Genomic DNA, 18,629 nt, shown 5'->3' with positions numbered 1-18,629 from the left:
ATCTTTTATCTATTTGGAGATATCACATAATTACTGTAAAATTAGCGGTATTTTAATTTCGCCGGGATGAGGCCTCTTAAGCTTTTCATGTAAAAAAAAAAAAAATCTACCGTCAAGTTCTATATTCGTACAGTATGGATTGAAAGCTATTAAAGCAGTGGTTCAATAAAATGGTTCTGTTGTCGTCGATATCAAAGTACTTGTAGTATTTTGAGATTTCACTGATGAAAGTTCAGATCATTTTTACTATTGACATTTTTATTTTAGTAAAAATGACGTAAATGTCTGAAAGCTTTCAAAATGTAGATGTGGAGAAGAATAGAGAAAAACTGAAACCCAATAAGCTGAATCAAACTGATCAAACTGAAAACCAATAAGGAAGTATTTCGAATAGTAGGGGAAAGGGTAACAATATTGGATGTAATTAGAAAGCGGAAGAGACATTGGTTAGGACATTGACTGAAAAGGAACTATTTTCCCCCCACCGTGAAATAAAAACATTCCAGACCCAAACCTCATCTAGGATACACTGAAAAAAAATGTAATTAAATTGCCAAACATCAATGCAAAATCAATTACTTTTCATTTTGTAAGTTGATATACATTTCCTTAGATTAAATTACAAAATTTGCTGGTTATTTTACAAATTTACAGTAAATTTATAAGAAAATATGATATTTTTATTGGTAAAAATGTAATTTTACTACATTTCATATTAGTAATATTACTTTATAAGTGTAAATTGATTTACATAGAGGCTTGGCAAACAAATTGCCAATATTTCTCCCTAAATTTACGTATGAAATGTTTTACAGCGTATGTTGATAATTTGGTCGAGATCGGTCGAGTGGTTCAAGAATTATTAAGTCACAAACATAGTCGTTTTCGCCCCTGGGGTTTTGAAAGCAAATAATAGAGAAGTAGAATCCAGCGAAACACAATTTTGTTCTGGAAGTTATTTGCTCCAAGAAGATAAACACACTTTAGTGCACAACGGCAAAAATTAAGTGTTCGGAAGAATGGTAATGAAATCCTATCTTTAGCCGTTTATCCGCAATTTAATCCACCCTCCACAAAGAAACATAATAATTGTGCGAAAAACTATGTTTTACGGATATCCACGGATATATCCGAATCTGTGCAGACATCTAGACATAACACACGGATACTATATTTTCCATCAAATACTTTTGTAGCCTGAAATCAAACCATTAGTTGTACTCTTTGCCTCAGTTGAGCAGTACCACTCAATTACCATGCTTTATCCAACTCCTCAACAACAATAATTTTAAGTTAATAATATGAAACGTCTGCTAATTTGTATTGTCTCTCTAATCATAACATAATTATTAACGTTGAAACAGGAAATTATTATGCAATCTCTCGTTCTGATGTGCTATTCTAAGCTAGAAAATGAAAACCTAAGCGAACCGTAGTGCAATTATATTGCCTTCATATCGAAAGTGTCTTTGGTTCTGCAGCCGCTGGTAATTTAGTTACATCATCGACCGTGGAGTCATTACAGATGTCAGCAACGAAGCTGAAAGTGTAGGGATTCCCCAGGGAATTGGAAACCCTCCGGCCACTGAGAACCGAAGCCAATTCCCAAATTGATGGTGTTCGTAAATCGAAGAGGAGTTTCTGCTCCTAACATTAGCTGTCTTTTTTTCTCTCTAGTAAGATGTTACCTTACGTTTCTGGCATTTCCTAACCATTTAGGTTTTGCCATAACAGTGTTTCTTTATATTATATATAAATAGAGGGTGTCACATAAAGAACACAACTTTTGAGTGCATAAAATTTGTTGCTGAAATTAAGTAATTTAGTATTTAAGTATAGCAGTGTACTCTACCTGTAAGTATGTCTTCTTGCTCACCTCAGCCATAGGTTGGTGGGGAATATGAACATTTTAAAACTTTTCTCTCTTTTGGGAGAGCTGTTTTATTGTTTGATAAGACCTCTTCTTCGTAACTGCATCTAGTTATTCCATCCTTGGTCTTTCTCTTCCTGTTTTTCCTTCTGCCTCCCTCTATCAGCACGGTGATCCAGTTGGAATGTCGAATAAGATGATCAAGCATGCTGTTTGTTCTTTCTCCTATTATCTACATGATCTATCGTGCTTCATTAGCTTCCTTTAGTACATCTTCATTCCTTTTACTTTCGGTCCATGATACGCGCAGCATTCTTTAATTTTAATAACTGTATGTTAAAACTATTTTGTTTATTACAAACTAAATACAAGTATTATTTAAAAGGTAGTTCACAGGATTCAGAGACAACATGATACGTAATCAAGTGCAGTTGAGTTCGTTCATCTAGTCGCTGCCTTAATTTAGATTTTGATGGAAATGTTATTCTGGCAACATTGTAATTTTATGGATGGCAACACTGAAAATTTGTTTGTTCATATTTTCTATTGTAGAATAACATTATCTATGATTGCTTTAAATTGCATTTCATTATCTCCTTTCACTTATGAAAAACAAGCAAAAGAAAAATGACAAATTTTGTATTATTTTTAGTATGTCAGACTCTTAATGTCTTCACAGGTAACGGCGACTTGAACGGTGGTTGTCAATATCCCATTCATACATAAGTGTACGTTTTGCGTAAAGTTAATATGCAACCCGCAGGACTTGCAAGAGTCTCAGGTTGCATAAACATCTAGGCAAAAATATATTTTTAATCCTTGTTAAAAGTTCATTCATTCCAGTTTATTTTAGTTTCATGTAAGTGTTACAATTTTTCAAAGCGCCAACTATTACTAAATTTTATTGTTCATGTTAAAAAATACGCATGTCACTGAAATTAATATTTAATGTTGTTCGATTATTTTGCAGACAGTCCCTGATGTAGAGAGTTAACGTAAGATGAGTGTATCTCGGGATGGACGGGAGGGTCCACGGCCGTCTCGCTGCCTGCTCATCTTGCAGCGGTGTTTGGCCATCCAGCTGCAGAAGGTGTCGCTGGTGGAGCAGCGATCCACCACTTCTGACAACAAACAGGGTGATTCCTCCAGCTCCTCCACCCCTACGCCCCCCACAGAGTACTGGATGTACGATAGTGGATACCTGCTTTTCCAGGTGAGTACCATAGTAAAATTTCCAGTTTGTAAGCTATTTCTTGTGTTAGAGTAAATACATCTTCAGATGAGGTTGTCGAAAATTTAGGCTAGAACTAGGGATGGGCAAAACCGGTTTTTATAAAACCGAAAACCGGTTTCTATAAAAACCGAAACCCGAAAAACCGACATTTCGGTTTTCACCGAAACTGGTTTCGGTGAAAACTTTTCGAAAACACATAAGACTATTTCTGTGGAAATGGATTCAGTTTCCGGAGAACAACGAAACACCATTCTGGCCAGAAATAGAACAAATTTAGAAAAAAAAAAACGAAATCTGTTTTGAAGAAAACCGAAACCAAATCAGCTGAGAAACCGAACCGGTTTTGGAGAAAACCGATAACCGGTTTCGGAGAAAACCGAACCGGTTTTGAAGAAAACCGAAACCGGTTTCGGTTTTTCTAAAAACCGAAAAACCGGTTTTTGTGCCCACCACTAGCTAGAACCACCTGGAATTTGAAATGTAACCGTTTTACCTCTGGCTATGTCAGTCAAGCACGTATGTGCAAAAACTTCAATCTCACGCACTATGCAAGAAGAGTGACATCAGACCAGTGAGCATGCATAAGACTCGAATTGAAACAATGCATGATTACGAAAACTGCTCGTGTACGACACGAGTATAGAGGAAAATACCAGCGACGCTAGCCGATGCTAGTTGACGCCCGGGGCAAGAACTCGCCTTAGCGACCCCCCCCCCAACCAACCAACCAAACCAAAATGCTCCCTGACTACACCTGATATTGGTATCACACATAATTCTCCTATTCCATTTTTCTTTAAGGAGTAGTAAAAGCTTGATTTCCGAATTGCAGTACGTAATTAAATTTTTAGTAGAAGATAAAACACCAAATTAATTAGTATTTGATTGTCAAATAATCTGAGAGTAGCCTGCTTGACATATTCTTATAGTCTTATCATAATACCTGCAAATCACAATGTTTTTGGAGTTATATCGGGATGTGCATATGTGTAGGATGAATCAACAATCTGTTGCTTTAGAATAGAATATTTAATTATGACAAACAGTCAAGCTGTTGTCTTGAGTATTATACTCGGTCATTTTACAAATCTCTTAAATCAATGTGAGTTAAATGAAAACACAAAAAGCTGGAACTAAAATTTAACTTTGCTGGGTCCCTTGGCTGCAAAGATTTTTTTTTACAATGTCCTCAAAAGATAGCTTTGAAGCTATCTTATGCCCTATGGAGATGATCCTAAGGTTGGTGAGTCGTTGTTGTCCTGTTAAGTTTCTGAGGTACTTTTTTTTTAATTATCTTTAGTTTGCTAAAACTCCTTTCCTTACCTTATAGTGAAAATAAATATTTGCCCAGTTTCGCGTCCCCCCCTATCCGGCGCCCGGGGTACCATCCCCGTTTGCGCCTACCCCCTTAGTTACGTTACTGAAAAATACTACTCGTATACAACAAAATAAAGAGAAATTAATTTGTTATACTGATCACAGAACCAGTTGTTTAATAGTTTAAAGAACACTATGTAAGATGGTTATAATGTAAATGAATATTTAGAATATTTCGCTACGAATATGGAGCGCAGTAGCCAACCTGTTTACAAGTATTATGCATAAACTTATTCGTTACAGACACTGCGTTGTGTCACAATGGTTTACTTTCCCAAAATTCTCATTGCAATTAATATGTCGTAGTTTATGTTCTGTTGTAGCGATTATACAGGGAAAATGCGGTATGTTTTTAACGCTATAGCTATGAGAAACTAGCCCCATTAGTCCGACAAAGTAGTTAGACGCGTTTTACTTCACCCTAAAATGGATTCATGTTGATACATTCTGTAATGAGATTCTCTGAGGGTGCATATAAATGACGCTGTTTAATTGGGACAATTTAAATGATTGTTTTTTAACTTTAGTACGCCAGCAAGTCCATTTTCGTGACGAAGACATATGAAAGTCATTGAAAAAAGCGTAGCTGCAGTTGAGATAATTGTCATTTCGCTTCATAAAGAAAAAGAAAAATGTGTCTGTTCATCTGGAGAAGAACAAGATAGGGGAAAAAATGGTAACGTACCGTCTGTTGGTTTAGTCATCCGCTTAAGAGTCTTCATCCCGGCGAAATTAAAATACCGCTAATTTTACAGTAATTATGTGATATCTTCAAATAGATAAAAGATAATCGAAATGTGGAACAAGAGCGCCCTAGACAATATTATTTTACATGAGAAACCGTTATCACGACTGACTTATCTGCTTTCGATTTCGAGCCATTTTGAAAATCGGCATTTATTTTCGCGTTTCTAAACAACTGAAAACGGAAAGCCGCTAGGTGACTTTTGATAACGGCACCTCACGCAAAATAATATTGTCTAGGGCGCTCTTGTTCCATATTTCAATTATCTCTTATCTATTTGAAGATATCACATAATTACTGTAAAATTAGCGGTATTTTAATTTCGCCGGGATGAAGACTCGTAATATTTTGCCTAATATACGTACAGTACATAGCTTTCTCAAATGCAAAGAAATCCTTGAAAAAAAAAAAAAACTTCCTTTTGGACTGTTTTACTTTAAAGTGACAAACCTGATATTTAAGAGGAGTTTACTTGTGACAGGAATATTAATTTCTCCTCAGATACGATAAAAAGAGTAAGAGCATTAAAATTGTACGTGCATGGCAGGATTAGGCAAAGTAATAGTGATTGCTCTGTGGTAGTCGTCACGGTTAATGATTCAACATAATTTTGAAATTTTTGTACAGTTCATACTTTCCAACGTTGCTCCTCATTATGTTCTTTTGCTTATTTATGAGCATGCGTCATAATAAAACATACGTAAGGGGTATTATTCCTGATTGTGCGGTGCATTTTCTTTTTATTTCACGTTATAAATTTCAATGTAAGGTATTCAAACACTTATAGTATATAGATAAACTACGTTTGCTTGGTTGTTTTTTTTTTTCAGTGTGTACGTTTAATCATAAATTATTTCCCAAATGTCATTTATCGTGTACTGTTTTACTTTCTGGTATGTTTTTACCCTGAAGCCTTTTTTGTTGTTTTATCTACAACGATCCGCATAATTTTGCAAACGAACACGTTTATTTAAGTGGAAAAAGATCATAAAACGCGAGGCAGAAATGTTGACAAAAAAGCATTGGGCAAATACAAAACTGACACGTAAAAATTACCTTGAAATGTCTTTATCATTTTGAATTATTGTTCCATATAGCATGGGCGGAATCAGTTTCTACACACTGTGCTGAGCATAACGAGTCGGTGAGTTCAAAATCTAGGGATTGTTTTTTTGAATGTGGTAATATATTTACGATTGTCGATAAGATCTGGCAAAGCTGGTTTTTGATAAATGTGTGTTGTGTGCAAAAATTGCATCATTTGTGATGCAAGCGAAGTACTTTTCATCGCTTGTCTGTCAGTGAGAGTTATACCTTCTATCCATTGAATTATCTAAGTATAGAGTTATATATATTTTTTTTTCAAACGAAATAGTTATTGTTGATGGAACAAGTTGTAATAAAATCGTGCAGACCTACAGGAGAGAAGGACTTAAAATATCTAATTTGAATGTTAGAAAGGAAATCTGTTAAAGCATGATTTGGCTTTGCAGTTACGCAACAAATACTTTATTGATTGATCAGAAGGAAAAACCAAAACACCCTATTATTTCTAAGGTCAAAACTTTTTATATATATATATGATCTGCACGTAATGAGAACACATGTATGTGTACAGTGTTTTCCGATTAACAAATTGTCCTAAATTAATACAGTTTACAGTTATCGATTTGCTTTGTGCATTCTTGCATAGCGAGCTTTACGAGTAAAAGACATATTTTGTTTCTTGTGGATTTAGTGTTCTTTCGTAACGTTTTTTTGAAAGTTATGAGTTCATGCAAAAATCATAAATCAGGATTAAATCAACTTTTCATTCTGTGTTTCACCTGCTGTGATGAGTGTCGAGGACGTTAACTAAAGTTCATTCAACGAACCTTCTGATCCCAATGTAAACATTGCAGAATTGTAGTATTACTCCGCCAGTCATCGGATGATTGGCTATCGGTCAGCGCTTCTTTCGAGAAGCACGTGCTTGTACTCTGTCGATGTTTTACTTATTCCCCGCATGTGACCATATTGTTAACTGTGATTCGCGCTAAAGTTGGGTCAAAACCACTTTCAATGCATGCGTATTCTCTTTTATTGCATTAATTCAATTTAGTTCTTAGATAAAGTTTGTTTCTGTTGTCTAATTCTAAGGAATTCTGGTAATGAGCCTTATAAGCAAGGACTATTTTCTTCAGCCGCATGGGTGTTCTAAGACTCTCTAACCAATAAAATCAAACAATCACCACGTGTGTTTGTTTACATGAGGTACTGAACGTTCCTTGAATAAACTTTAGTGAATAAACGAAGAACATAAGCATTTGAGGGAAACATATAACTTATCTATGCGATAAAAGTTTTTTGTTTCTTGGGACCACGGTGACTCAGTGGTAGAGCGCTTAGCTCTGGTGCATGGGGTCCCTGGTTCGATCTCCGGCTACGTAAGTTCGTAGTAGGCAACATCGTGTCCGTGGGTTTTCTCAGGGCACTCCCGTTTCCTCCCACTTTCTCATTCCACCAATTTTTCATCATCATTCACTTGCCTTAATCATCGCCTCCCTTAGCCTAAAGAGCATAATCGTGGGACGTTAAACTGAAATATTTCATTGTATTTCATTTCTTTGTTCCTTAAGAGGCCTCATCCCTGCGAAATTAAAATACCGCTAATTTTACAGTAATTATGTGATATCTTCAAATAGAAAAAAAAAATAATCGAAAAGTGAAACGAGACCTCCCTAGATAATATTATCTTGCGTGAGATACCGTTATCAAGACTCACTTATCTGCTTTCGATTTCCAGCCATTTAAAAAATCGGCATTTATTTTTCGCGTTTCTAAATAACTGCAAACGCAAAGCTACTAGGTGACTCGTGATAACGCTACCTCACGCAAAATAACGTCGTCTAGGAAGGTCTTGATCCACTTTTCGATTATCTTTTATCTATTTGAAGATATCACATAATTACTGTAAAATTAGCGGTATTTTAATTTCGAAGTGATAGGGACTCTAACATGTATTAAAGAACCAACGGCTCAAGGGATAAGCCAGCAGTTTAAACCTACGTAGCTCGTTTCCTAATTAATCTAGAAAGATGATTTAGCTTATTTATATCTTCAAAAAAGATGAAACTTTCCAATGATGTGCATTTCGTCCACATTGGGGTCCAGCAGCGGAAAGGTAGGGGGAAAAGTTGGATGTTTTTAGTCCCCCTCCCCCTCAACATTTGAGGATGGAAACTCCTTCCCCAAAGGAGCTACAACCATAAAAAGTGGTATCAATAAACATAAATGAACATACTAAGTAGTAATGTCTGGCGTACGACAAATAACAGTGTTGCTATAAAATATATTTTTTTCATTTTTTTGATTTTCTTTTCTTTTCTTTTCTTTTTTTTTTTATGGGTTAGACATGGGAGGCACAAAAGTTACCCCGTTGGAATCTGTCTCATAAGCTTCCCAACGAGGTATGGCTTATATCTCTGTGACAATTAGGGATGTCACTAGGGGTGCCAACGTTAGGGTAGACGTCAGAATATTTTGAAAAAATATCTACAGGGTGATTCTCGTAGGAAACACGTTCGGAAATTTTTTTCACTTAGTATTGAACTTGCACCCTTGGTGTACAACGTATGACGTACACGTCAAAATATTTTTTCCTGTGTACAAGTAACAGTGTTGCCAGCCTCTTACACATTTCCAAAAACAAAAAATCTCATTTTAAACTAAATCTTCTTCTTTTACGGGTTTGGCACGGGGGACAAAAAAGATAATTCGTTGGAATCTACGTTCCATAAGCTTTACAACGAGGTATAGTTCATGTCCCTGTGACGATTAGAAGGGGTACTAGGATAGCCAACATAAAGATGTACGATTTTATTGAAATCCCTGTTAGTCCTGAAAATATAAGCCATAAAACTGTGTTTGGTACAGTTATGTAATGTAATGTAATGTAATGTACAGTTAATGTTAATGAATGTGGATAATCTCAAATTGGAAATGTATAGCAATTAATAATAATAATAATAATAATAATAATAATAATAATAATAATAATAATAATAATAATAATAATAATAATAATAATTTATGATTTGGAGGAAAATCGGGGCATCTGGAGTGCCGAACAATTCCTTCGGGACAGAAGGACATATGCAAATTCGGAGCTGTCCCAGCTAAACCGGGACATCTAAGGGTCTTGCATATTGTACCCCTGGTCAATACAGCTTATTGTCCTGTGTGGGGCATGAATAAGAATTATTGTTGGTCCGCGGTGTATATGTAAGATGCTGGGCAAACCCTCCCTCACTTCTCGTGTTTATTTATACACTGTATGCAACATAAATAAAGTGGTGTTCACCTGTTGAGTTTTCAAGAGAACACAAGCGAAATTGTTAAGAGAAACAAGAAAGCTTTGTGTAATTGATAACGAGAGGAATTTCGTAGCTTGTTGACTATGGTGGGTGCATAAGTGAGAAGCAAGACTTAAAGTCTCTTTGCAGTAACGTAACTAACCACGCCTATAACGAAACATCACGTACACAGTAACTGCACTTTGATTTCGCACAGTTGCCAACACGATTCTGTAGCCACTAAGTGTCACGATTGTTATGTTTTTGGAGATTAACACCCTTGTCTCAGTAGACGAGACTACGATACATGAAACTAACATGGGATCCAAACTACATATTGAGGAGGACTAATGGCGTACACAGAATTTCAGTAAGGGGATGGTCAAAGATCCAAGCTCATATTATTTCAGGAAATCCATGATTTTTGTATAAACATCTTATTTTTCATTATATATATATTCCCCTACAATACTGGATACTGCAAATTTGTAATATATTGTAAAATGAAATAAAATCTTTAAAATTAACGTCCCACGATTATGCCGTTTAGGCTAAGGGACAGGAATGATTAAGGCAAGTGAATAATGATGGAATAATTGATGGAATGAAAATGTGGATGGAAACGGGAGTATCCCGACAAAACTCACGGATACTCGACCACAAACTTATTTTGGCAGGGGAATCGAACCAAGGACCCCACGCATCAGAGGTAAGTGCTCTACTATTGATCCACCGTGCCCCCTTGTAATACAGGGTAATCCAAAAGTAGGTATACAGCCCCGTGCTGATTAGCTCACTGTATTTCATATCATTTCTTATTGTTATTCACCAGTTTCTTTATTATTTGTTCTTAGTGTCTTTTTACTTATATCTTAAGCTCGGAACAGCCGAAGCAAATAAACCCATAAGCTAAAATGTCATACTTGATCAGTGCAGTACCTTTTTTTTTTTTTTTTGAGCCGCCCTGAATATTGGATGGAAATTGTTAGCATAAAGTGCAGACGTGATGTTAAATCTAAAATAACTCAAGCGAAGAAGACGTTGAAAAAAAAAAACAAAGAAGAAACAATTAACACTATCATGAGTACAGTACACCACGTAAAAGAATTTGATTTGTATGACGTAGTATTTTCTCCATTAATATTGTAGTCAGTAGCGTACGCAGACATTTATTTCGGGAGGGGTCCAAACTCAATATGAGAGTATTTTATATTAAAATTTCTAAAATTGCCCCTAAAATTAGGCTAAATTTACACAAAAGTCGAAATTTTGGGTGGGTGGGTCCGGACCCCCAGGATCCACCCCCTACGTACGTCCCTGATTGAAGCGGAAGATTTCGACCACTTCCGGTTTGAGTAGAGAGATTACTAGAGTGAAGATGGAATATATTCTTGGAACGCTTAATTGATTGCAGAAAACTGATTCTCGCTATATATATATATTACCGTTTTCTGCTATATAGTGATCAACGTTAAAAATCAAAACCATTTGATTTGTGTCACTTCCGGTTCGAGTATAGGGTTAAAAGAGAGGATTTTGCTCATTCTTAGAAAGCTATTGATTTTACTCTATGTAAATCAATGTTGAAACCGGAAGTTGTAGTGGATTTCTGTCACTTCCGGTTTTAGTAGAGAGTTAAGGTCGGAGACCGAATGTATTCTTGAGACACTTAATCGATTGCAAGAAATCGCCTCTCGCTATCTATTACCGTTTTTGTTCTTTAGTGATCAAAATTAAAACCGGAAATACTTGATTTGTACCACTTCCGGTTTAAATATAATCTTCATCGCCGAACTCAATTCCTATCTTTTGACCTTCTACACACTGGCCAAAATTGATGGTAATCCATCGAAGAATATAACTTTTTTTCGGACGAACAGACAGGGTAAATATTGTAACCGGTCAAATATAAACTTTTCTTTTTGATGTACTTTAATTTCACATTTAATATCGTTTGTCAAAAAGAAAACAAACAAACAAACAGAAAAATATTACTACACATAATTTCATGTTAAAAAATCCACTGTAAAATGATAAGAATGGTTATATAATCTCGTCTGTGAATTCGCTTTATGTGCTGAAGACATCTTAACTTACATAATGGACTTCCTCATTATGTAAATCTTGTGTTCACAGATTTCCATCATCTGAACCAAATTCCGATTTGTACATGAACCCAGATTTTTGGGTTAGTCTTTCGAGTACCTGACTCTATGTCATAACCACAGATACTTTAGGTAACAACCTCAGCAAAAATAATAGTATAACATCTTAAAACACTTCCGGGGTGGTATGGTGTGTAGGCAAATTTTACATCGTACATTGCTTCTGTCTCGCTCTGAGACTAAAATTATATCTTGACTTCAAACTCATTTTCGTCAGTATCTGTATTTTTTTTTTTTTAAGTGACAGTTAATATCAAACAGCAGGCATCTTTGTAGACTTCTACAAGGTGTGTATCGGACATGAAAGTCAAGAAAAAGTCACGAAATTTAGCTTTTGGGTCACTTTTTCTTATGTGTACAAATGTAAGTACAGACATGAAAATTTTGTTGTATGAAACGTCAAAATTCACCACCAAAAAAGTGTATGGTCGGCTTTAGGCGCTACCAAATCACAAGCAAATCGTGCTTCCATTGCATTTATGAAAATTCGGCCTAATTTGCACCCAAATTCGCCCTTGAGAATGTTGCGAAATTTTATGATTTGGTAAAGAAAAGGTCGCGTAAAAATCACGAAATTTCATTTTTTAATTTTAGTAGACACTCTGTCTACTAAAATCAAGTACAGTAGTTCTATTTAAATTATGCTCTAAGTGACCAACTTACAAAGCATTCACATCAGTTATAAATAAGCAAATATATGCTTAATTGAAATCTGTCAACTGCCCAGCATGTCACAGCACATAATCACTTCACAGACGCCATATAACAACTAATAATCGAAATCATTAAAATAATTACATATTAAAGCTTATACCTTTTATTCACGTCTAAAAGTATCATGTTTTAATTCATATCATAAAATGTTATTATCAAGAGTATAGTAAAAAAAATTCGGTTATGTTTCAAAATCTCTGCAACGCATCCCAAATCAAAATTCATAAATAAGCCAAAAACATAACCACAATATATAAAGGAGTTATGATGGAGCAAAGTCCTTAACTACGGTTTCTGATCAGAAACATTGACATAAAACAAGCAAAGAGGAAGAAAAAAATAGCTTCCAATAGTGTTATGTTACCTCGTAACTACAATCTTTCGCATCAGCAAAAGATAACTTTTTTTTTTCTTCTTGCAAACCTCACACCCTTTATTGTATTTTTGGTTGTGAGGCTTACGTTTAGATAATGGGGATGTCCTTATGTAACATTTTGAAAGAATCAACCTGATATCACTCGCCTCTAATATTGTCTGCTCCACAGGCGCGTAGCCAGCGCAAAAATGTGGGGGGGCTGAAGTTAGGGGGGGCAGATCCAACCATATTAATAGTTCATCACCATATTATAGTTCATTTGAAAGCCTACCGTGAAAATTTTATGGGGGCCCGGCCCCCTAGACCCCCTGAATACGGGCCTGCTGTTCCATCGAGGGACACGGTGCATCAGTGGTAGAGCGCCTGTCTTTGGTGCGTGGGTATCCTGGTTCGATCCCCGACGAAGTAAGTTTGTGGTGGACAACATCATGTTCGTGGGTTTCCTTTCACTTTCTCATTCCACCAATTCGCGCGTTATCATTTACTTGCTTTAATCATTGTCTCCCTTAGCCTAAAGGGCATATACGTGGTACGTTAAACTGATTTTTTTTAAAACCATTCCATCATCATTGGTTTCCCTAAGTTTAAGGCATGATAGATATGCAGCGTGGTACCGGTAACTAATTAGTAACTTACTACGTAGACTAGTTGGCAACTCTGCACCTTCGGCATGTTTCGCACAGCCGGGTGCATTTGAAAGAACCCAAGTGAACTGCCTACTCAACTCTACAATCTTTGCATCGGACATCTTTTTTAAACAACTTTTTCGCAAGGAAGAAAAGGAGAGTAAAAAAATGGCGGTATGAAAAATATAACATTCTGTTAATGTAAAACCTAAGTAGGGTTTGTTTGAAACTCGCGTTAAGCCATGCATAAATGATTAAATGCCAGACACACACATATACACATACAGAAAGAAATGAGGATTTTTGCATCCAGTTAGCATCTAAACAAGATTTATTCTTTTTGGTGATTTTTTTTTTTCTTGTTAGTCGCCCACCAACGTGATCTCATGTTCGAAACCTGTCTGTGATTTTTGCTGTTACATAATATACCTTATATACTGGATTTCTTTGCTAATACTTCGAAGAAAAGGAAAAAAAAATATTGGATAAATTATAGCTTTAGTTGCTTCAGTAGTTTTGTACAATGCAGCAAGTTGCACAAACATTGAAGCTGCATGTGATCTAAGAATGTAAACGATAGTGATTGTAAAAAAAAAAAAAAAAAAAAAAAAAAAAAAAAAAAAAAAAAAAAAAAGATTCTTACGTGGTCGTAAATTGTAATAATTTCGTAATCAGATATTTGTATATGATATCTAGACATTTATTATACAGTAGCTGCTAGAGTACCGCTATGTTTTCCTTTCACATAAAATATATGAAGGTAGGAACGAATCTTGTACAATCTCACGTGGGTGAGCAAATTTCTTATCCTTCATATATATTAGCCACGTTCAAATCGTCCCCAACTGGCTTCCTTCGAAATAAAGCACAAAATTTATTTTAACCACATGCATAAATAACACTGGAAACAAGCCATAAACGATACGGGTATGGTTCAACTGTGTCCTCAAGTCTTTCAATCTTAATTTAACTATGGTTCAACCATGTCCTCAAGTCTTTCAATCCTAATTTAACTATGGTTCAACCTTGTTCTCAAGTTTTTCAATCCTAATTTAACTAGTTCAACTGTGTCCTCAAGTCTTTCAATCTTAATTTAACTATGGCTTCCTCAAGTCTTTCAACCCTAATTTAACTATGGTTCAACCTTGTTCTCAGTTTTTTCAAACCTAATTTAACTATGGTTCAACTGTGTCCTCAAGTCTTTCAATCTTAATTTAGCTATGGTTCAACCCTGTCCTCAAGTCTTTCAATCCTAATGTAACTATGGTTCAATCTTGTTCTCAGATTTCTCAATCCTAATTTAACTATGGTTCAACTGTGTCCTGAAGTCTTTCAATCTTAATTTAACTATGGTTCAACCCTGTCTTCAAGTCTTTCAATCCTAATTTAACTATGGCCCAACCTTGTTCTCAGATTTTTCAATCCTAATTTAACTATGGTTCAACCTTGTTCTCAGGTTTTTCAATCTTAATTTAACTATGATTCAACTGTGTCCTCAAGTCTTTCAATCTTAATTTAACTATCGTTTAACCCTGTCTTCAAGTCTTTCAATACTAATTTAACTATGGTTCAACTGTGTCCTCAAGTCTTTCAATCCTAATTTAACTATAGTTCGACCGTGTCCTCAAGTCTTTCAGTTTTAATTTAACTATGGTTCAACCGTGTCCTCAAGTCTTACAATCTTAGTTTAATTCATTTCTCGACGTCATAGACATTCCGTTCAATAAATTCCAGGACTGCCTCGAAATAATATGCTTACGGTGGAACGCCCTAGGAAAATCGTCCAATGGACTTCTACTCAGCACCGCAGTCACATTTATTTGAATCGATGTAACATCCTCAACCCCCCCTCCCTTAAGAACGAATTTGCGGCTCAAAGGGGTCAAATCAGACGAATATGAGGATGTTCAAAACGTGACCTTTTTTTTAAAGCCAAAAATTGACACAAGAAAACTGGTGTGAGCCGATACATTTTCTTGTGCGTCAATTTTTGGCCTAAAGAAGATATACAGTGCTGAACAGTGTTCGAGTGAACGACTTTCTTACGGCGTTCCAGAACTTCAACAACCGTTCCCGCAAGTAAGTGGCGCGGAAACGATTGCATGTAGAAAGCTAACGTGGTAATGTTTTTTCTGGAATCGTTAAGCGTATTACTTCCAGGTCGTCCCGGAACTTATTAAACGGACTGTATACAATGATGAAATTTTTCACAGCGACGAAAGTTAGGTGTCAATAAAATATTTCACTCTTACTTTCACTGTATTTATTTATTTTTAAAGTTAGATCTATCATTTGATTTTAAAAGTCAATATCTTTTCGTATGCAACCAGCTTTACTCCTGAGTATGGTGGGGATATCTAACATACAGGGATGAGCATTCACAAGTTCCAACAACATTTCAGATGTTTTTTTTTTTTTTTTTTTACGATTTTTCATAATACATTTGAAACAAAATTAAAAAATGTTTTCTTAAATGTTTAAAAGTTAACGTATAAAATAAAAGAAATCGTACAAAATAATAATAATAATAATAATAATAATAATAATAATAATAATAATAATAATAATAATAATAATAATAATAATAATATGTTTTCTCCTGGTCACCAGGCATATGCCCGATGCACTTTTCCTTTTATAACGTTCCACCTCCCCCTGAAGAAACTTTTTAATAATCAAAATAAAATGCATAAATTTCGCTTAGATATATTTATTATTTATTATTATTACCTAGTATCCCTTAAATATGGCACCTAGTAATATTTTTTTCTGGAACAATACACGAAGTAATTCGCGTATCTTGTAAATCTTTTTTTTTTTTCAAAGCGCGTGTAAGATTGGCGCTGTATTGCTGGGATACCGTGACTGTCTTCTGTAATCAAACATTAATCTTAAAGAGCACACCTTTGATTTTTGATTTGATTTTTAGTGTAGCGCCCCTTTCAGCAACGATGCTATATGAGACGTGGACCTACAGCTTAACGTGGAATCTGAACCACATGGGCTCTCGCCGGGAATCGAACCCGGGTCTCCTATGCCAAAAGCGCGTACGCTAAGCGCTTAGCCACGACCGAGCTCAAGAGTGCGCTTTTCCTTGAAGTGATTTTATTTCCAAATGTTGTCTTATGTTATGGTTAAAATCACATGTGGTTATACACACAATATGATACTTTATAGTAACAGACATCTATACAGTATGTATGACATAATTTATCTCCTCTCCGCAGGGGCGGATCCAGGACCGACTTCTGGGGGGGGGGCGGTGGGTTGTCATAATGCTACTTTTAAGGGCTCCAAACTCTGGGATGGATTTTATTTATATATATATAAAAGAAGAAAGTTTTCTCTCCTAAGGGGGCGATCGCCCCGATCGCCCCCCCCTGGATCCGCCCCTGCCTCTCCGGACTATTAAGTACGGCTCCGTCCCAATATGTGTATCACCGCCTTTTTTCACGGAGTCTGTGCACCCCTGCTCCAAGAGAATTAATACGAAATTTGCGTAACACAAGATGGACATGACCTTTAGTGTAGTTTTGACGGGTGTTCAAAGTTTCTTCTGTTGTGCTAGAGACATGTATTATATCTGGAGGCGAACTTTTTCTCGGCATGTGTGCGGATGTTGGCAGTAAGTTAAGCCTTAATTAAGTTTCTCATTGTGCTGTGCTAAGGGGAGACCCCTACAGTCGCTTGATTAGTTTCGATATACAAGGGATACAAGCCATGGACACTGTAAGGAGAGATTCCTCTACTAACAGAGGAGTGATTTCAACAGAGCAAACTGGGAAGTGAAAACTGGAAACATTCTACCAGCATAGTCCGCTCTGTATGTCATATCTGCAGATTTTTTTTCTTCACAGCAAATACTTTTTGTCATTTATGTGGGTATGTTTAATACATAACGGACTCCCTTTTGTAATACCGGCAAATCGTTGAAATTACATGTTAACATCACCATTTTTTAAGGAAATTTTCTGTAACAAACCTAAATGTGCTTATAGTATCAAAATATATGTAGTTTCGTAATCATTCGAATGTTATTTCTAACCAACGTAAAAACAAAAGAGGAATGTTGTTAATTCAGCCTGTGTATATATGTTATGGATATGTTTACGCATAACATCGATGAACCAGTTTCGATTATTCTGTTTTTGTTTTAAAAATATACCTTCTCGGTGTTTGTGTGTAAATTTCATTAGGATCTAATGATAGTCTTTGTAGCTAAACCAGGAAACCGATTTTACGGAAGATTAGTGTCCTACATTTAGGGTGGGTACAGCCCACATCAAAAAACCTGCAACATGAGCATGTAAGTTTATTGTGAAACGACGAAGTCTTTTGCTCCAAAATAAGTGTGCAGAGGGGGACGCCGAGGTTTCTCCTGGCTAATTCGTGCCACTTAGACGTTATGTTGATTCTCTGGGCTGTTAGGCGTTGTTTCAGAATAAACTTACATGCTCATGTTGTAAGTTTTTTGCTGCGGACTATACGTACCGAAACTACTGAGGTAACGCTATAGTGAAGAAATAAAAAAGGAACTTGTAAAAAAGAAGACTTTTAATAAAATATATTAACCGGTTTCAAAAAAAAGCACAAAAATAATTTTAAAAGCGCTAAAATGGTGAAAATAATTTTAAAAGTGGTAAAATGAAAAAAAAATTTAAAAGCGCAAAATTTGAGAAAAAAATTAAAACGCTGAAATAGAAAAAAAATAATTTTTTAAAGGAGCTAAATGGAAAAAAATTAAAAACGGTAAAATGGAGAAAATAATGTTTAAAAGCGCTAAAATGAAGAAAATAATTTTTAAAAGCGTCAAAATGGAGAAAATAATTTTAAAGAGCGCTAAAATGAAAAAAAAAATAAAAAACGCTAAAATGAAGAAAATAATTTTAAAAAGTGCTAAAATGGAGAGAATAATTTTAAAAAGCGCTAAAATGGAGAATATATATATATATTTTTTAAGTGCTAACACGGAGAAAATAATTTTAAAAAGCGCTGAAATGGAGAAAATGATTTTAGAAAGCACTAAAATGAAGAAAATAATTTTTAAAAGCGTCAAAATGGAGAAAATAATTTTAAAGAGCGCTAAGATGGAAAAAATAATTTTAAAAAGCGCTAAAATGAAGAAAATAATTTTAAAAAGTGCTAAAATGGAGAGAATAATTTTAAAAAGCGCTAAAATGGAGAGAAT

General features: G+C 35.4%; 1 protein-coding gene across 2 annotated transcripts in view; it reads left to right on the top strand.

Annotated features, from left to right (window-relative positions):
- Nucleotides 1-18,629, top strand: part of ko (Stork-head domain-containing protein knockout) — a 540,883-nt gene that overhangs the window by 321,727 nt on the left and 200,527 nt on the right. For both annotated transcript variants that reach the window (XM_081760382.1, XM_081760381.1), the window contains exon 2: nt 2,841-3,083. In XM_081760382.1, coding sequence (XP_081616508.1) covers nt 2,871-3,083 — 213 coding nt within the window. In that variant the 5' untranslated portion in view covers nt 2,841-2,870. The remainder of the gene's footprint in view (nt 1-2,840; nt 3,084-18,629) is intronic.

This window comes from Thermobia domestica, chromosome 5 (assembly GCF_964235325.1).
Source record: "Thermobia domestica chromosome 5, izTheDome1.hap1.1, whole genome shotgun sequence".
Classification (NCBI taxonomy): Eukaryota; Metazoa; Arthropoda; class Insecta; order Zygentoma; family Lepismatidae; genus Thermobia; species Thermobia domestica.
This window is presented reverse-complemented; position numbering and strand designations above follow the sequence as displayed.